Genomic DNA, 21,374 nt, shown 5'->3' on the forward strand with positions numbered 1-21,374 from the left:
GTTATCATAACAGTGGAAAGGTCACAGGAGAAAACAGTCATGATTTGACACAGCCCAGAATACAGATTGAGCCTCCCACTGGCCTGGACTACAGAGAAAGACCTGCCGGAAGGGTGGGGGTTGGGATGGGGGACCTTCCAGAGGGCTGAGAAAGAAGTTTAATGGAAGAGCAGTTGCCTAGAAAGCCCAAGACGAGAGTGCTCAACCCCCAATGATATGTGTGGGAGGGTGGGGTAGGGGGAGGAGCTTTCTTAAAGGATAAATACCAAATGTAGGAAGATGGTGTATTTAAGACAAATCACTCATCTGCAGTAAAGAAGAAACTGGTCCAAACATTATTGATGTCGTATCTAGTAGGTACATCTTAATAACATATTAACCTTAAAGAATATAAGCTAAGTCCCAGAAGTTCAATCCTTCCAAGTTAAGTTGTCCTCAGATTTAAGTCAGCTGCACAATTAGGTTATTTACAACTAAGTAGTTCCCTTTTATTTCTGAAATCTCTTTTTTTCTTCCTCAAAACTTTTTACCTACCTACCTACCTACCTACCTACCTACCTACCTACCTACCTACCTACCTACCTCTATCTATCTATCTATCTATCTATCTATCTATCTATCTATCTATCTATCTATCTATCTATCTATCTATCTAATCTGATGTATGAGTGCTCTAGCTGCATGTACAACTTTATGCCAGAAGAGGGCATCAGATCTCACTATAGATGATTTTGAGCCACCATGTGGGTGCTGGCAATTGAACTCAGGACCTCTGGAAGAACAGCCAGTGCTGTGGGCTACCATGCTTGACTTCACTTCTTTCTTTGTAGAACTTTTGACAACCATTCCAGGGCACTACACTTTCTTAAAGCTAGCATCTACTTACTGTTTAACCACGAAGAAAAAGTCACTCACCATTTCAGGGGTGTGCCTTCATATTCAAACCATATTTCACTGACGTCTTCTTGTCTCATAGCCTTCTGAAAGTGCTTTTTCACTTTATCAGTTACCAACGTCAGATAACTGACTCTTGGCAAAAGCAACTGAAATGAAAATTTGTAAAGCCGTACTTACTCACTCATTATTGTTCCAAACTTAAGATATATTAAGCCTGATAATTTTAAGGAAAAGAGTTGTTATCTGCATTATTTTGACTACCTCAATCCAAATCCATCTTGCTTTGTATAGAAAATTAAAGGCTAGAGTTAAAAATAGTAAATATTTCTAACTGGGTTACAGCTTCTAAGTAGAGCTTAGGGCATATATGCTTATAACTAATACAAATCTACAATTTTTCTTTACCACTTTACATATTATATAACTACATGTCATACTAATTGAGATATTAAGTAGGTCTATCAAATTTGTCTTAAATAATAAATGATTCACATTAGTATTATCACCCCTTTACACAGAACTTAATGTTTAAAATATGAAATTATATTTATAATACTTTAATAAAGACAAAGATACACTAGACTTTAAAAAATTACATAGCCAATAAACATGGTACACTGAAGGACATAAAAAATCAAAAAGGTACAGTAAACTAACCATTTGTGTGAGGGTTGGCTTTAACTGTCAACTCGACACAATCTAGACTCACTTGGCAGCAAAGTCTCAATGTGGAATTGTCTACATAGAGCTGGCCTGTGGGGAAGGGTATGGGTAATTCTTGCCCCGACTGTGTGAATCAGTGTGGGACAACCCAGCTCCCCATGGCAGACACCATTCCCTGGGTTTAGGCTCTGGACTGTCTAAGAGAGGGGAAGGTGAGGTGAGAGTAAGCATGCAAGCCTTTATTTGTCTGTTCTTGACTGTGGATGTGGTGTATCGAGATACTTCAACTTCCTGACACCTTGATTTCCCACCAACAGTGAACTGTAACCCGGAATTAAAGAATAATTGTGAATTATTTATTTAAAATTAAACCCTTTCTCCTCTAAGTTGCTTTTGTCAGGGTATTTTATTTCACCAAAGGAAAATTAGAATTTTGGACAGGCGGTGGTGGTGCACACCTTTAGTCCCAGCATTCAGGAGGCAGAGACAGGTGGATCTTTATGGTGATATTTTATTTGTACTGAAATGTGATTTTATTTGTATGTTAATAAATAAAGTTCCCTGGGGGTCAGAGCTAATTGCAAGCCATAGCAGAAGCTGGGCGGTGGTGGCGCACGCCTTTAATCCCAGCACTTGGGAGGCAGAGCTAAGTGGATCTCTGTGAGTTCGAGGATACAGCCAGCATGGAGACAAACTCCTTTAATCTCAATACCAACCACAGAAGACCTTGAGGTCTGTATAGACAGGCAGTGATGAGGAGGTCATGTGGTTGGGTTTACAACCAATGAGAAGGCAGAAAAGAAAGTCAGTAAAAGGACAGACACACAGGAAGTAGGCCTCTTTTCGGAGGGGAAGGACAACAGCGGCAGCAAAGGGTAAGAAAGGCGGTTTTAAGTCTCAGCTCTCAGCTACTGCTCTGACCTCTTGGGCTTTTAACTCTGCAATTGGCTCTGTGTTTCTTATTTAATAAGACTGTTCATCTACAGATCTCTGAGTTTGAGGCCAGCCAGGTCTACACAGCAAGATCAAGGATAGTCAAGACTATACATAGAGAAACCCTGTCTCAAAAATAGAGGGGGTGGATTTCAATTTAAGATGACTGTTCACTACTACACAGTAAGAGTTTATTCTGCAGAAGACAGTAACTAACCTACAGAGACGGCAGAAGGCAGACAGACGCCAGCCGGAGCGCAAGGGCCTCTGCTCCTGACTCTGGAGAGCACACACTATCATCTAAGGCTCACGCTGGCTCAACCACTCACCAAAGGGCCAGGTATGGCAGCACTTGGGAGGCAGAGGCAGGAGAATCTCTTTGAGTTCAAAGCCAGCTTGAGGCTTTACAGTGAAATCTTATCTCCAAGGAAATAAAGAGAAAAAGAAAAGATAAGGAGAAAGAAAGAGAAAGAAGAAAAGCATCTGGTGTGGGGCTCAGGCCTACCACTTGGGAAGTAAAGGCGACCAGGAAGCTACATGAATCATCACCCTCTGCTACACAGCATGTTCTAGGCCAACTAGGTTACATGAGACCTTGTGTCTTTTTAAAGGATTTTTTTCTCAAGGAGCAGAGAATGGCTCAGTGGTTAAGCGTGCTTTATTGCCCTTGTAGAGGACCTGGGTTTGGTTCCCAACACCCACATGGTGGCTGACAACTGCCTGTAACTCCAGTTTCAGAGTAGAGACAACATTTTCTGACCTCCAAGGTCTCCTGCACACAAGTGGTGCACATACATACACTCAGGCACACAAAATAAAATGAAATAAAAATTTAGAAAAAGAACTCCAGCACTGGGCATAGTGTCGAAGAATATATACATCTTTATTCCCAGCACTAGGGAGGCCAAAGCAAAACATTACAAATTCAAAACCTGTAATACAATCCTTCACACAGTCACTAACTCTTTTTATTTGTATTTACATGTATGTGGTGTGTCATTTGTATGCAGGTGTCCAAAATCTAGTAGAAGAGGGTGTGGAATCCCTGCGAGATGGAGTCATAGATGGTTGTGACCGATCTTACATGTGTGCTAGAAATGGAAGTGAGGTCCTCTGGAAGAGCAGCAAGCACTCCTAACTGCTGACTCATCTTACCGACACATTGACTGACTGGTGTGTGTGTGTGTGTGTGTGTGTGTGTGTGTGTGTGTGTGTGTGTGTGTGTGAGATACGTGTGTGGGCATGCACGTATAACTGCGGTATGTGTGTGGGCATATGCTTTTGTCTGCAGTGTGTGTATTTGTGGTGTGTCTGTGTCTGTGGAGGGGTGTCTGTGATGTATGTGTGTGTGTGTATGCTTTTTTTTTCCCACTTGGGTATTTGGGAGCTGGGGATCAAATCTAGGGCCATTCCACTAAATGCTAAGAAGATAACCTACCACTCTGCTACACTCTAAGCCCCAATACTTTATTAAACATGCCAAGTTATAACATATTCTGACCACATATGTTATTAGGTCATATATAACATTAAATCCAGTTTCTATGTGGGTCCTGAAGAGCCAGACTCAAGCTTCACACTTGCCTGCTAAGCACTTGACCACTCGTGATCACCCCCGTTTAATTTTTCCCACAGCATGGAACAGTTGCATACAAAATACTGAGTGACAGCTTTCAGGTTCTAACAACCTTATATGCCATAAAGTTAAAGGCCTCGTTTGCGACCACAGTACACTCACATAGTATGGTTCTGCCTCCCTCTCAGTTATCTCATCCTGATACAGCGTAAAGCAAGTTGGAATTCGTCCAAACCACACATCTCGAAGCACATCTTTGTCATCTGTCATTCTTCCAGTGGGTAAAGCAGTACATATATGCTAAGTTCTTTCTTCAACCAAAGCCAAACTGGAAACAAAACAAATAGCATTAGTCAGATTCTTACAAGAGTTAATCAAAGATTTCATAGACAGAAAATGAACTCCAAAACATTTCACTTAAAGAAAAGGTGGAGTGGAGGTGGTACACCTTTAATCCCAGCACTCAGGAGGCCAGCCTGGTCTCCAGGACAGAAAGAAGAAAAAAAAAAAAGGATAAATGCCAAGAGTGTCAGTATATGCCTGTAATTTCTAGAGAGCTGAGGAAGAAGAGTTTGAATCAAGTTTGAGCTATTCAGTAAGACATAATCTCAATGTGTGTGTGTGTGCAATATTACACATTCAAGTAATATGTAATGAAAGTCACATCAAAATAGAAACTATACTGTTACCCTTTCAAGCCCAGTAGTCTTATCACTCACCTTAAAGAGAGCCCTGTACCTATGCCCTATAATCTTAATCCAATTTCAAAAGATCATTAACACAGTTACACTTGCCCCATCCAATATATTGACCTCTCCTACCCCTCATATTATTATTCTTCCTGGAAAGAAAGCCCAAACATTTTTGTAGAGCTCAGCTGGTGGCATGAATAATCAGACACTGGGGGTGGTCATGCACGCCTGTGAGCCTCACGAGGTCAGTCTGGGCCACACTAGCCCGTCTGGAAAACAAAAAACCTTCAGGAAGCCTATTCCCCTTTCTAAATTTCATCGGATCCATAACTTGACCCCACCAATATCTCTAGTCATAATTATTTTACTCCTTTTTATGACCTGGAACATCTAGCTGCTGGGCTTCCACCCCCACAGCCGAGCATGCTGGTTTTTCTCCAAGTCTTACCCACTCTGTCATGTGAACTAACAGTCCTCTGTCCCAGTGAAATACTTCTCCATAAGCTTGCACTAACCCTGCACATGAGGAAAGTTTCAGTATCAGGGAAGGACAATTCCCATGATCTCTGTGATAGCCCAGCCTCTTCCGGTGCTCATATTCTATGCCACCTTCGTAAATGCTGAGATACATACTGCTGATAATTATTAGAGTAACCCAAGAAGTGCTACCTGGATATAAGGTTCAATATATTACCAAAATAATATTATACCTTTGCCCCATCTTCATGGGCAGTTAATTCATAACTTAGTATAATATATAATGAAAAATCCTAAATAATTGTATGGTACCCCCCAAAATTATGAGTCTAGGCAGATATCAATTTAAAATACTTTTCAGATTTACTATTTTATGTTTATGAATATTTTGTCTACAAGTATGTGTGTGTAGGTGCTGTGGATGATTGATTGATAAATAAAACACTGATTGGCCAGTAGCCAGGCAGGAAATATAGGCGGGACTAGCAGAGAGGAGAACTGAGAGAACAGGAAGGCTGAGTCAGAGAGACGCTGCCAGCCACTACCATGAGAAGACGTTAAGATACTGGTAATCCACGAGCCATGTGGCAACTTATAGATGAATAGAAATGGGTTAATTTAAGATATAAGAACTAGATAACAAGAAGCCTGCTGCGGCCAAACAGTTTGTAAGTAACATAAGTCTCTGTGTGTTTACTTGGTTGGGTCTGAGCAGCTGTGGGACTGGCAGGTAAGAGAGATTTGTCTTGACTGTGGGCCAGGCAGGTCCAGGAAAGTTCCAGCTACATGTACCACCTATATTCCCAGTGCCCTTAGAGTCTAAAAGAAGATGTCAGATCCCCTGAAATTGTAGTTACAAATAGTTGTGAGCCACAATGTGAGTGCTAAGAATTGAACCCAGGTCCTCTGCAAAAGTAAGTGTTCCTATCACTGAGCTGTCTCTCCAGCCACAATATCAATTATTAACACTAAGGCACATCAAGAAGGTTGTTTTCATCCTTCTGTTCCCCACTAGTGCCAAATACATTGGGACTGTCAACAACTATGTTGAAAACTTAAATGTCAATCAGATGCAGGTCACCCTCACATAGCAAGCACACTGCAAAAGGTGGGAAAAGATCAGTCTAACATCAAACTATCAGCACTAGTCAACTCAGAATAAGGACTCTGGTACTTAGTAGTGCCTTGACTTTTATTAAATAGATACCAGTGTTTTAAGCAAGTAATATACATATGCAAATTTCCCTCAGTACCACAGTGAGACTTCAAATCCAAGCATGCTTGAATTCTACACTCGTAAGAAAAATTTCTGAATGTACAGATCACTCAAACGAACTTGCTGAAAATAGGAAGCTCCTCACCACTTCCTGACTAGACCAAGAGCCTGATCTTCAGAATCAATGTCCAGGCTGCAGAGATGGCTCAGCAGTTCAGAGTGCCTACTGCTCTTCCTGAAGACCTGAGCTCACTTTCCAGCATCCAGACTGGGTTCTTCACAAGCACCTGTAAGTCCAGTTTCAGAGATCCAATCCCCTGTCCTGGCCTCTTTCAGCACCCACAAGTGTTGAGTGAGTTATAAATTCACACAGGCACACAGTGGAACACATAAACACTAAAAACCTAAGTAAAATAAATGTTAAAAAGCAAAATAAATTTTAAGTAAATAAAATTACATAAATTTAGTCGGTTATGAACTGGTTAGCTGGCCCGGTGGGTAGAGGCACTGCAGAGCCTAGTAACTTAGATTACTGGGTGGAAGTAGAGAACTGACTCTACAGGCTGTCCTGACTTCCACATGCATACATGGCACATATGTACACACATGCACACACTAAGTAAATGAATATTAAAGAAATTTAGACACAACAGTGTATTCTCAGAGAAAGAAATTAGGAAACATATTCCATTCAAAATAACTCCCCAAAAGTTAAGTGTTTAGGAATATACCTAACTGAAGAGGTAAAAGACTTCAATGAAAAATTTAAGATCCTGAAAAAGGAGATCACAGAAGATACTATATGATGCAAGACAATCCATGCTCCTGGGTGGCAGAATTAACACTGTAAAATATTATATTGCTAAAATTAGTTCACAGATTTACCTGTCAAAATTCCATTTTCATAGTGCACAAGAAACAATACAAGAATTCATATGGTAACAAAAGATTGCAAATAGCCAAGGCAACCCTAAGGAGTCACAACACAATACTGGACCTCAAGTTATACTATAGGGCTATATAAAGACAGCCAGGTACGGGCAGGAGGACAGACAAGAAGACCAACGAAACAGAACCGAGGACCCAGAAATAAAATGGCAAAGTTATGCCCCCCCCTTAGTTTTTGAAAAAGTAGGCAAAGACATGCATTGGGAAAAAAGACGGCCTACCCAGCAAACTTAGCAATTCCCCTAGCTCTGCCTCCAGAGTGTTTAGGGCAGGCACCACCATGTCCAAAGAAGCATGGGCTTTAACATCTTGTAATCCTGCCAGCCATGTTTAAGAACATTCTACAGTAGGTACACAAACCAATAAATAAATAAAAGCTCATATCCTATTTGCAATTCTTCCTTTGTGTTTTTAGTTTTGGAGATAGGGTTTCAAACTACAGCCCAGACAGACTCCAACTCTCCATCTCTCTGAAGCTTGTGGTACTGTTCAATATATACATGTATTTGAACTTCAGGGGAAGAAGGCAACTGAGACAAGGCAGCTCGGGTCAGTAGAGCACGGCATTGTGAACATACATTTTGTAAACCAAACTGCCACACAGATTAGTGGAATGTAAGCAAGGCTACTTACTACTTCAAAATTTGCATTCAACATCAATAAATGTTCGTCTAGGGGCTGTGAGAAGGTTCAGTAGTTGAAACCACTGCCTCTTCCAGAGGACCCAGGTTCAGTTCTGGCATCCATATCAGGCAGATCATTAATTATCTGCAATTCCAGCTCCAAGAGATCTGACACCTCTGACCTCCACAGACACTGGAACACAGGTACACATACCCACATGCAAACATACACATGCTAATAATAAAAGGGAAAAGGTTCACTTATAATGAATTTTATGTCTCTGGTCTAGTAAATATACTTAAAGGGTATAAGCAAAATTGGTGATGACATTTTCTACTGACCTTAAGTTATTTAACATGTCTGTTTTCTCACTCGTAAAATAGAAAACAGCACAACCACATTAGCCATGAGCAAATTAATATATACAGCACACACCTGTGATTTCAGCATGTGGGGAATGAGGAGGAGGACACGTTTCAAGTCAGTCTGGGCTACATCAAAAACTATTCCTCAAAAGCAAGGGGTGGGGGGGGAGCAGAAGGGACTAGGGATGTGGCTGAGTGATGAGACACCTGATTAGTATTCATGAGGACACTGATTGAAGAACTAAGACTAATCAAAATCATTATAGAAACAAACAGGAATTACAACAAAGAAGAGGAACTTCTAAAAACTGCCTCAAACACACTGCTAAAATGATATTCAATACTGTCAAGCTAAGGAGATGGCTCAGCAGTTAGGGGCACATACTGCTCTTCTAGAGGACCTAAGTTCAAGTCCCAGAACCAACATCAAGTGTCTGACAACTGCCTGTAACTCCAGCCCAGGGATCTGTCACTTCTGGCCTTGGGTACCTGTACTCATACACACATACATATAAAAGATAATAAAATGTTCTAATGAAAACATTAAATATAGTCAATAAATCCCGATCCTTTGATAGGCCAAGCTATGTGGTGTATACTAGGTGAATACAAAAAACAGTTGTTAAAACCTTAGTCATTGGCAGGGCAGGGAGGCACAAGCCTTTAATCCCAGCACTCCAGAGACAGCCTGGTCTACAGCATGAGTTCCAGGACAGCCAGGACTACAGAGAAACCTTGGCTCAAAAAACAAAACATCAATGATAACAATAACAATAAAACCCCCAACAATACCCCCCCCCCCAAAAAAAAGAACAACAACAAAACCCCTTAGTCATTAGCAGGGTATAGTGGCACACATCTTTAATCCCAGCAATTGGGAAGGAAAGGCAGGCAGATCTCTGAGTTCCAGGCCAGCCTGGTCTTCAGAGAGTGTTCTAGGACAGACAAGGTTATGTAGAGAGACTCTGTCTCATAAAAACAAAAAGGAAAACAAAACAAAAACACTACTCACTGTCTCCAGTCCTACTGAATGTGTCAGGCTCTCTAATGTCACTTCCACACCTTTGCGTACCCTGGTGTGCCCTCTGCGTACCCTGGTGTGCCCTCACTGTAAAGCAGCACTCCTACTTTGCCTTCCAGCTTGGCATGTCATTCAGGACCCAGTTCTCTCCTCGGTGTGACTGGGACAAATCATCCCTTTTCTCCCACGGATGCACCTTTACTTCTCCTCCACAGATTGGACAAGCTTGCATTAAAGGTGTTTATCTGTAGAGGTCACCTTCAGTAGACAGTAATACATTTCCTTGGGGAAAAGGATTGAATTTCAAACACGATTTTACTTCTGTCATTTGGAACATTGTCTGGAACATAGTAGGTACCCACAGATATTGCCTGGATATTTTCAGGTATTTTTGAAAGGGTACATAAGCCCCCAGAAAGAATCAGGATGGGCTGAAACAGGGTCTCTGCTGCCCCAGTGGGGTGGGGGAACACTTAAACTCACTATGTAGCATAGGCTTGACTTGAATCTCTGATCCTCCTGCATCTTTCCCAAGTGTGAGGATTACAAACATGCATCACTCAGCCTCAGACAACAGTTTGAATACTACAGATTTTATATCACCTCACCCTGGATATACGTGAGCCTACAGTTCTCATTTTATAATATAAATGATCAATCTGGGAGGGAAAGGTTGAATTATTTTCTAAAATACTGTGGCTAAAAAAGAACTGAGTCAATACCCAGAAGCCACACTCAAGATTTCCTAATCTCATTCTTTCCATTTTATTGCAGTTTGCCAACATGCCCTCCAACCCAAACACTCTCTGTGCATGGTAAATATATTCCATTAAATGTCATCTTGTAAGAGCTTTTCTTAACCTTTGAGAATTTCATACATGCTTATAGTTCCTTTTGATGAAACCCACCCCCCTTCACCTCCCCACAATTACTTCCCCACTGTGTGCTCCTTTTCTTCCCCGAGACAAGGTTTATCTATAGAACAGTCCTGCCTGTCTTGGAACTCGTTATGTAGCCCAGGCTGGCCTCGAACTCACAGAGATCTGCCTGTCTCTGCCTCCCGAGTGCTGGGATTGAAGGAGAGCTCTTTTTCAGAGTCCACCTATGTGTACACAGATGTAGGACAATCCAGTGGGCATGAGCAGCCTCTCCGGACAGCTTTATTCCTGAGGAGAACTGACTGTCACTCTCCCAGCAGCCATAGCTCCTCAGATGCAGGAATGTCCTGAGCCCCTTTTCCACCCGGTGCTGGGGTGTTGGCTGGCTCTTGTGCAGGTCTTGTGCATATAGTCACAGCAGCTGGAAAGCCACGCATACAAAGGTTCTGCTGGGTCCAGCAAAGACTGTTTTGCTGCAGAAGTCAACTACCTCTGGCTGTATAGGAGCTTTTGTAAGGAGGAAGAGGAGTTAAATATTAGTGGATCTGTAGTATTCAAAGAATTCTAAAATATTAAGAACTGTGTAGTTGAGAAAAGGCTGTTGGTAAAGTGCTTGCTGGGAAAGGGTAAGGACCCAAGTTCAGATGCCCAGTCAGGTGTGGTTCACCTATAACCCCAGTGCTGCAGGGATGGAGACACATCAGCTAGACTACCTCAAAAGACAAGGGAGAGAGCAGCTAAGACTCCCTATAGCTACTCCTAACCTCTACACACACATGTGCATGCAAACACACACACAAGAAATAAGGAAATATAAAAATAAATATATGTGGGACTTAAAGGATGGGCAAAGAATGGACAGGGAGAAGAAAAGCTCATCCTTTACAACTACAGTGGGTCCTGTCCCCTCAGAAAGAATTGAAGTTGAAAATATCACAAAGGAAGCTGGGTGTGGTGGTGAATGCCTGTGATCCCAGTGCTTGGGAGATAAAGGCAGGAGATCTGGGGATTCACAGCTGGCTTTGGCTATCTACCAAGTTCAAAGCCAGTTTGAGCTACGTGAGACCCTGTCTCAAAAATCCAAAAGTAAATAATGTAAGTTAAAAGTGGATTTAATATCTGATTCATATCACAGCTGAGACACACAGCAAAGGTAGAGCAGGCTATTTATCATTGTGGACCTGCATAACCTACTGTAGCTGCCAGACACAAGAAAAAAACATCTTAACAAACATCACTAGCTGGCTTGAAGGTCAGCATTCCAAACAGCAAGTATGGGGTAAAGTATAGCAGCAGAATGCTTGTACAGCATGGATGAGGTCCTGGGTTCAATACCCAGCACTGAAGAAAAGAGGGAGGGAGAAGGGGAAATCACTTTATTTGCCAGGAACAGTGAGATACAATAAGCTCACTTCTTCAGAGGCTGAGTCAGAAAGATCCTAAGTTTGAGGTCAACCCAGGCTACTGTGTTGGTTTTTGTCAACTAGACCTATCTGGAAAGACGGAATCTTAATTTAGAGAATGTCTCCATAAGACTGGCCTATAGGCAAGTCTATAGGGCATTTTCTTGATTTAATGATTGACATGGAAGGACCCATTTTACTTAGGACAGGCAGTGCCACACCTGGGCAGATGTGTCTGAGTGATATAAGAAAGCAGGCTGAGCAAGCAAAGGAGTAAGCCAGGAAGCACCATTCCTCCAAGGCCTCTGGCTTCAGTTCCTGACTCCAGGTTCCTACCATGACTTCCCTTCAAGATAGACTACGATTTCAGGACACAGGGCTGAAATACCTCATTTCCTCCTTGAGTTGCTTTTAGTCACAGTGTTTTATCACAACAATAGGATGAAGCTAAAGATGCCCTACAAACAAGAGAAAAAGACCAGCCTGGGATACATGGCAAGACCCTATTTCAAAAAGACAAAAACATTTCAGGTGGTTGCTAACTATGCCTTGTTTCTGCTTATCACAGACTCATCACAAGCTGAAATCACCTCTGATGAGCCACACTAGGGACTGTGTAGATTCCAAACAGAAGACAACACATCAATAAAGTTGAGGATGCAGAAACAAGTGAAACATTGTAGTAAACTTCTGCCTGGGATAATCTGAGATAGTTAACATTGGAAGGGCTTCAGTATCACATATGTCCCCAGTCAGGCACTTCAAAAGCCCTAATCCTCTTTTCCTGTGGAATGAAATTAATACTTAAGTGACAAGGTTGTGCCAGAGGGAAAACCTAGAAGGTATCTGATACAGTGACAGACCTGTGGTAAATGCTAGGGAATGCAAGCATCTCCTTTACTGTCAAACCTGTGCAAGCTCATGAAGCATGTCACATGAAAAGCAGGGAGGTATCAATTCCATCCAGCAGCCCTAGAGAACCTGTGAAGTTTGAGAAAGGTGAAATGGGACAAGAATCTCAGAGCTGTGCACAGAGGGCAAGCCTGGAGGTAAAGAGATTAACTGGGCGGCAATTTAGCAACTGAAGCATAAAGACATGAGTGCTTGGACCTAGAATGTTTGTAGTGGGCTGATAGGAGACAGACATATACCTTCCTAAGGAAGAATAACCATGGGGAAAAATGACTGAGGAATAAAAAATAAGGGCAGGGAACATTTAAATGCTGACAGCAGGCAATACAGGTAGATAAGGGATTCAGATCACAGAAGTGATTTTGAACCTGGACTTCCACCCAAACCCCCTGCTCTCTGAATCTTCCATCTGTACAGTGAAAGTAACTGAAGTATTTACAGGATAGATGCTGGTATAGGTGTTTATCATGTTCAGCAACTTGGTGACCAGTCTACGTACCTAATAAGTATTTTCTTCATGTTCCTATGGCCACTCTGCTGAACACACCCTCCTTGGGCTAAGAATTCTCTCTAAAACAACTTCTAATCATTTTAAAGGTTAGCTTAATATCTGCTCTTTGGGAAGCATTCCCCCAAAACATCTCCAGCCTAATTACTTCAGTACCTCATACAAGGACGCATTTCAATCTTCAGTTATGTGTCTTGCCTCTTTCTACACTGAACTGTGAGTTCCTTGGCAGAAAAGACAAGAATTAAATCCTGTCTACCTTCTTATCCCCAATTAGCATAATGAACACATGTGAAATTTGGCAAATTTTGTTAAATGAGGAGGGAAACAAATGGACCTAGCTACTTAAGAAGGTCTTCCAGTAGGTGGTTGTGGTGGTGCAGCCTTTAATACCAGTGTTGGGGGAGGAGGCAGAGGCAGCCAGACCTCTGTGTTAGGGGCCAGTCTGGTCTACATACCGAGTTCCAGGATAGGCAGGGGTACAAAATCAGACGGTCTCAATAAAACCAAAACAAGAAAAAAGGAACTCTTCCATTTAAGTGCTTCTCTAAATTTAAAATTTTTTGTTTTGTTTTGTTTTGTTTTGTGTTTTGAAGACAGGGTTTCTCTGTGTAACAGCACTTGCTGGGATTAAGGTGTGCATATGCTAAGTCACTGTCAATCCAATTTTGAAGATACAAAAATCCCAAGGTATGATGAAAACTTCTAGAAGTAATCCATTTCCTTCATTTTGTTTGTTTGGTTGGTTTTTTGTTTTGTTTTGTTTTTAGATTTAAAAAAAATACTTCATTTTATAGGCTGTTAAGACAGCTCATCAGGTAGAAGTATTCACAGCCAAGCCTGATTATTGTAATCCATTTCCTTTATTTTGTTTGTTTGGTTGGTTTTTTGTTTTGTTTTGTTTTTAGATTTTAAAAAAAATACTTTATTTTATAGGCTGTTAAGACAGCTCATCAGGTAGAGGTATTCACAACCAAGCCTGATTATTTGAGCTCAATTCCTGAGACCCACATGGAGGGAGGAGAGAACCTACTCTGGACTACTGTCATGTGAATGTGTGCACCTATACAGAAACATATACAAAGACATGCATAGACACAATAAATGGAGGCCAGAAGAAGTCATCAGATCCCTCAGATCTGGGTTATAGGCATTTGTTATATGGGTGCTGGGATCAGAACTCTGGCCTTTATGATTATGCAGCAAGTGTTCCTATGAGCCATCTCTCCAGCTCTACACAGAATGTGGGGGACAGAAACTGTTGACTATTCTATTTCTACAGAGTCCAGTGCTTGAGACACAGTCCCCAATCAACATGTTAATCAATTAGTCACTTAGCAAATACACAGCAAGATACACAATCAATAGTTTAACACAACCTACCAGGAAAGGCTAACCCACTATTACTTGGAGCTATTTTTGCTGACAAAGTCCCAATTATGTAGAAATTATTTAAAATATAAAATATTTACCAGAATAAGTTTATGAACAATGGAAAATAATATATGCTGTTGAGGTCTGGCAATGCAAGCCTATAATCCCAAGTATTGCAGGAAGAGCACAAGTTCCAACCTTGCCTAGGCTATAAGGCCAGCCTGAGCAACTTGGCTGGGACCTATCTCAAAATAAAAATTAAGAAGAGGGCAAGGGATATATCTCAGTGGTAGAGTATAACAAGGCCTCAGACCTTAGCAGGCTCCGAGACTTAGCACAACTGACTCCATGATGGAAGTACCATTCAGGCTGTCAAACTCAGCATGTAGACAGCACCACTTGCCAAAATAATCAATCCATCGAAGTCCACAGTTATGAGAAAGTCTCTAAACTTATTAACCTTGCTTTTAGGCTTCTCTAGTTCCCCTTCTACCTAACTGTTCTTATTGACTGAAGTATTTCAACCCAGGTCATGGTTTTTGTGCTTAAAAATTCACCCTAAAAAAGGCTCCGACCTTTCAGGGATCCTGAACACCTAGTGTCGTCATCAGCCGGCTAATGAAGACTTTCTGTTAGCTTAAACCCATGTCTAAGCAGTCTTCTCTGGAGAGTATGCCACAAGAGTACTTACTTGGGGAGGATATAAAAGGCCTTGGGTTCTATTACCAAGGCTGAAAAGAATGACAATAACAGACAGCAGCTAGTCTCTCCTGAAATTTACAAATAGCTTCAAACATGAGTCTTAGGTAATGTGTGGTGCCCCTAAATTCCTCCAATCCACTTTCCTGTATCACTCAACCATATCTTCCCCACCAAATTTCCCAATCTCCTTCCTCTTCTTCAGCTCATGACCATGATTTCTAGTTTCCTCTTTAAATTCTGGGGTTTGGTCATTTTAAGATGGCGATTTATTTAACTGTCCAACCCTGGGATGTGGAGAGGTGGTGCTCTTCTATCTCTTGTCTGTGGCTCTCTCCCTCCTAAAGGAAAAGTGCCCCCCCCACCCGGACATCTTTCAAAGGACTTTAAATACCACGTGCACTTCTTACAACTTCAATTTATATTTTCAGCTCAGACTTCTGAACTTGTTTCATAAGTGTTCTACCACACATTGGCATTAACACGTGTGCAACTGAAAATGACCTCAGACCTCCCTTCTCCCCAACAGTCTCCTCCATTACAGTCCTCCATTCTTCCATTGCTCTGCCCACACAACTTACAATCATTCCTAACCATTCTACCTACTCTAGTTTAGAAGCAAACCTATAATCTAATCATTCCCAATCACACCAGACCCAAGTCACTCTGACCTTTATTTCTGCAGTCAACATGGCAATCAGATCATTTCAAAACTCAACTTGGATCAATATGCCCCTGACTCAAACTTACTTCCTTAAAAATAAAAATTAGAGCCAAGTGATGTTGGCAAACACCTTTAATCCCAGACCTTGGGAGGCAGAAGTAGATCTCTGAGTTCAAGGCCAGCCTGCTCTACAGAGCAAGTCCCAGAACAGCTAGGGCTACACAGAGAAACCCCGTACAGGAAGGAAGGAATGAAAGAAGGAGGGAAGAAGGGAGGGAGGGAAGGAAGGAAGAAAATTAGAATCTTTAATCCCAGCCCTCAGAAGCATCTCTGTGAGTTCAAGTCAAGCCCAATCTCCAACCCATGGACTGGAGAGTTCCATGCCATTCAGGGCTACAGATAGAGCCTGTCATAAAAAAAGAAGAAAAGAGCAGGGTCTGGAGAGACAGCTCAGTGGTTAAGAGCACTGGCTGCTCTTGCAGAGGACCTGGGTTTGGGTCCTGGTCCGACACAATGGCTGACAGCCTCTGGTAATTCCAGTTCTATAGGATTCCTTGGTGGGCACCAGGCACAAATATTATGGACATACATATTTATGCATGCAAAACACCCAAACACATTTTTTTTTTAAATTAAAGCTTTTACATAGTCCCACCAGGACCTTGCCTCATCTCTATCCGAGCACTCTTCTTCCCCCTGCTCATTCTTTCCCAATGGAACTAGCTACTGTGCCCCACAGGCCTTTCCATGTGGCCCCTTCATCACTTTTGGCTTCACTCAATTATCTTTTCTGTGGCCACCACTATGACCTCCCATGTACACCAACAACCCTACCCATTCCATTTCATTGGATTTTCCTTTCCCTAGAACTTTTCATCACCTGGAATATACTTTTTCTCCCCTGAGACAGGAGCTCACTGTGCCACCCTGGCTGATCTGGAACTCACTATGTAGACCAGACTAGCATCCTGAGTACTGGAATTAAAGATGAGCACTCCGTGTGGGTGTGGGTGCGTGTCTTCTTTTTGGAGACAGGGTCTCCCTCTGTAGCCCAGGCTGGCCTCCAACTCAAGGCAACATTCCTACCTCAGCTTCCCAAGGATAAGGATAATGAGCTTGGGCCACCACAGCTGGTTTTGTTCTGTTTACAGTTAATTTGGTTTTGTGCTGCTCAGGATAGAATGCAGGGCCTTGTGCATGGTAGGTTGTTTTGGGCTGTGGAGGGGTGGTGTCTGTGTGTCTGAAAGTCGAATGCCCTCCAGGATGGCAGCAAACTCACTGGGTAGCCAAGGCTGCCCTTAAACTCCTGATTCTCCTGCCTCCACCTCCCCAGTGCTGTTATTAAAGTTGTGGGCCACAACACTGGGCCCAAAGTACATTTAAACTTAGTGTAACATTTTCACCTCTCACAACTACTACCATAAGGTCAACATCCTTGTTCTCAAATTCAATTCAAACAATAAGTCTAATGAAATCAGAATATTCCCATCAGACACAAGTATTCAGTATCAAGAACTCAAGAGACTTACCAGGTGAATTCTATTCGGCTTTGGATAGTTAACTGCTCCTGGGATTCTGATTAGTGAAGATATGCTATGCTCCTCAGAAAAATGCTACATAATTCTGGAAAAAAAACCTACAAGCCTCCCAGCTTCTTAGGTCCCTCGAGTTTGAGTATGCTTTGAGAATAAGCCAAAGAAAGTAACTAAATAAATGAAAGTGTTCTACTAACAGAAAATATCTTTGTTAGTATTAAGTACTATTATTAAAGTGATAATAGTACTTAAATAGCCTGAAGTAAATACCACGTTCGAACAGAATCGATATGCACCGACACAATTACGATTTAAACACCTCTCATGAAAAATGCAAGTTATTAACTTGAGTTTCCGGCTCTGTGGTACGTTTCCTACCTTAGTAAGACTCTGACATACTCCAAACGGGAAGACTAGGCTGGTCCAAGGGCTCTGGGGCAGTGTCTAGTCAACACCCCCTCCACATACTGGCACCTCCCCGCCTGCCATCACCCCGGGTGCGCTCCTTCTGCCAGCCGCTTGCCCGCAGCCCTAGCCTGGCCACCCCCCCGGCCCCCCGGCCCCTCACTTCCGCGCCCGGGACACACAGGAGCCCTACCCGAAGTGCCAGCCCTGCTCCGGCTTCCCACAGTGGGGAAGACGCTCTGTCGAGCTTTGCCTGCCTGACTCACACTGTTCTGCAGAGGCGAAGGAGCACAAGTCCCAGAGCCCGCGCAGCCGCACAGAGCGCCGCCACCAGGGTCAGAGCCCAACCCTGCGCGCACTTCCGCCCTCCGAACCAGCGCGATCCTGACCCGCAGTGCCTGGAGCTCACAGCAGTCCCAGTGACCCTCGGCGCTCGGAGATGACGTCACGAGGCCCACGTGGCCCGCTCTCTGCCCTCCGAGGTTGGCCCAGCCCCGCTAGGCCTGAGACGCTTCTGGGCATGCGCAAGCTCAGCAAGCCCCTGACTTCAGAGAACTGAGAAATAAAGGATCCTGAGACGTCGGCTTCCTCCGTAGCAGCGTTTTCCTCTTCCTCACAAAACAGTCTCGTAAAAAGGTTACTTTTTAAGGGTGATTGATGCGGTTTTGTTGGGGTAGAGACAGGATAGGGGTCTCAAACTGTGGCTGCAGCGGGCTTATTAGGTATTTTAGGCTCCTTGGCCTAAGTGCTAGAACTGCAGGCCTGAGCTACCACGCCTGGCTTTCAAGGTAAATCACATCCATTTGCTCAGCAGATCCTCTTCCCTCTTGTAGAACCACAGTAGGCATTAGTGGCTGTATTTAACTCGAGATGGTAAAAGCACTGAACCCTCCCTTACCTCTAAGAGTATCCATCCTACTCTTCCTGCTTAGGAAATAAACAATACACTTACCCCCAAAGAGCACTTCAGCGGGGTCTATACAAAGGTCTTACCAAGAATTTGGAGGTTTTCTTTTCCTTCTCCCCTCACCCCACCACCTTTTGTGACGTTCCCTAAGCCCTGGAGGAGATGATGTCCCTTTTATGGCTGAGTTTACAACAGCCATTTATTCTCACAGCTCTGACCTGATAATTAGTCTCTGCAATAACCACTGTCCATTGCAAAAGAAGGTTCTTGAGCCTAAGCTGGCGTCAGCAGTGATTGTGCACATAAGTATAGTTATTCAGAAAAAAAAAAAGATGATGACCATTTAGCAAAACAAGTAGCTTCCTTACCTATGACCTACCCAATCATGGACTTTTGTCTAGGTTTTTACATTACAAGGTGTGGGTTCCCTTCTGTGTAGTGTACCTCAAGACCAACCAGAAAGCAACTGGTTACCTCCATAACAGACTTGTCACTGTTAACCAGTAGTGTTGCAGGTAGGGTCCACAGCTGATTGAGATTGTTTACAATTCTGTATAGCATCTTCCAGTACTATAAAAGCTAGCCAGCAGAATGGAAACCCCCAGCTCTGTTCTGGCATAATTTCTCTATGTCCTGTGACCAAGGCATTCTATTGTGGTGATATTTTGTGCTCTAACAAATAAGGCTTGCTTGAATATCAAAGGGTGGAGCTAGCCATTAGCTAATCACAGAGGTCTGGAGGTCTGTATAGACATGACTGGGCAGAGAGAGGAAGTGATAAGGCAGAGTGGAGACTGGAGCTCGGCCCCTTTATGGTCTAAGAAGTAGTGGAGTTAAGAGGTGACTTTGGCTAGCTTCCTTACGTCTCTGATCTTTCAACATTTACCCCGATATCTGGCTCCAGGTTTTTATTATCAAGACCAACTAGAATTCGTGCTACATCTGGTGTCCAATTTCTGGGGCACGAATTTCACCAAAAAAAAAAAAAAAAAAAAAAAAAAAAAGCTGCTTGCCTGTGGCTTTGCAGCCAGCGGCACAGTCTGGAGCTGCACTCGGCCAGAGCCACTGCCAAGCTAGCTAGGTTTTGTTGCAGCTCCACAGGCCTGTGGGCTCAATACACAGCACGAGTTAGCCCACTGGCCAGCTCTGCCTTTAGGCAGCTTCCGCTGCATGTGTATCTTCCCCAGGATATCCTGTGTGCATTTTTTCAGACAGTAGGTTCTCTCTTCAAGTGGGTTGTGGGCTTTCCCTGGATCCCCTTCTTATGCTGCTGCCAAAGGAAGTAGTTGCCTTGAAACCTGCTTGGGCTTCTGCTGTTCTACACACAGCAGTCAGCTTCACATTTCACTGTCATCTGAGTTATCATTGTCGGCAGATTTGGTGAGACAACTGGGAATTCTTTTTTTTTTTTTTTTTTTTTTTTTGGTTTTTCGAGACAGGGTTTCTCTGTGTAGCTTTGCGCCTTACCTGGGACTCCCTTGGTAGTCCAGGCTGGCCTCGAACTCACAGAGATCCACCTGGCTCTGCCTCCCGAGTGCTGGGATTAAAGGCGTGTGCCACCACCGCCCGGCAACAACTGGGAATTCTTAAAGGGAGGAATTAGTTAAAAGAAAGTTTTTTCCCCCATATTAAAAAATGGAAAACACTCTTACAGTGGAGGGAGTTAGGTCTCTGTATTGACAGTTTAAAAATGGAATAATTAAATGAGAGGATAATTAATTTAGATGACATTTATGTAATGTCAATTATAAACATCAGTTTTATCATTTTTGTTTTATCACTAAAATTTTTTTAATATGAGTACTAAAACAAGTTTTAGGAAGAACTTATTAAAACAGATCATAGAGATATTCAGCCCCAGACAGAAGAATATAAAGGAGAACCAATCTCAGCATTGCATTAGAAGGTTAGAGAGGAACAACCTAAGATTTTCAAACAACCAACTTTAATTTATCCAGTAACTTCATAGGAATTTCCAAATGATAGATATCCCCAAGGTTGTGTAAACACTGAATGGACTCCTGTGGAATGTTAGATTTAAGGGGACTCAATCGATTTAAGGAGATTCAAGGTTCTCATATGGCATGCACTCACCTTTTGTGAAGCAGATGATAAACTCGTGGTCAACTTGTAAGAGAATTATTGCTCAAGACTGGAGAGACTTGGTTACAGCAGTCTTGGAGCCTAGTCCTCACTTACAGTAGAGGACCTGATGGAAAGATGAGGCTAAGACCATTGAACAAGGAAGTAGGGTTAGAGGAATGGAAATCTCCTAGGACAAACTTCTTGGAGAGGGATTTACAAAGGCAATCTCTTTATGATGACCACACCCTGGCTTTATGATGCACAGCAACCTTGAATGCTTGGGACAGAATTGAAGAAGTAGGAGAGAAAACTGAGTCATTTATGTTGTTCAATTCTTAGATGGTCTTATATAAAAAAAAACCCAGAGCCAGATATTGGGGTGGAAGCTGAAAGATCAAAGAAGCAGAGCAAGCCCCAGCCACCACCTCTTACCTCACCAACTCCACAAATCCTTTGACTGAAATCCTCTGAGTCCTCACCTGAAAGTGTCTCAAATGAACTGCTTTAGTTCCTGTTTCCTCACACCTTATTTACCTTTCTCCATCCTGCTGTCACTTCCTGGGATTAAAGACATATGTGTTTCACAGTACTG

The 21,374-nt window shown here is 42.7% G+C and overlaps 1 protein-coding gene across 5 annotated transcripts in view; it reads right to left on the reverse strand.

The window, feature by feature from the left end:
- Window positions 1-18,241, reverse strand: part of Atg5 (autophagy related 5) — a 110,566-nt gene extending 92,325 nt beyond the window's left edge. Inside the window, exons 1-3 of one of the 5 annotated variants that reach the window (XR_013044969.1) lie at window positions 17,984-18,218; window positions 4,232-4,397; window positions 916-1,043 (exon numbers count right to left, since the gene is read on the reverse strand). Coding sequence is in view for 4 of the 5 variants with exons in the window: in XM_006996703.4 (XP_006996765.2) it covers window positions 916-1,043; window positions 4,232-4,339 (236 nt within the window). In the remaining variant the exon portion in view is untranslated. Of the gene's footprint in view, window positions 1-915; window positions 1,044-4,231; window positions 4,398-17,379; window positions 17,882-17,983 lie in introns of those variants that run through there. The other 4 variants (XM_006996703.4, XM_006996704.4, XM_015990040.3 and 1 more) reach the window with 4 other exon arrangements.
- Window positions 18,242-21,374: the final 3,133 nt, after the last annotated feature.

Source organism: Peromyscus maniculatus, chromosome 16 (assembly GCF_049852395.1).
Source record: "Peromyscus maniculatus bairdii isolate BWxNUB_F1_BW_parent chromosome 16, HU_Pman_BW_mat_3.1, whole genome shotgun sequence".
Taxonomy (NCBI): Eukaryota; Metazoa; Chordata; class Mammalia; order Rodentia; family Cricetidae; genus Peromyscus; species Peromyscus maniculatus.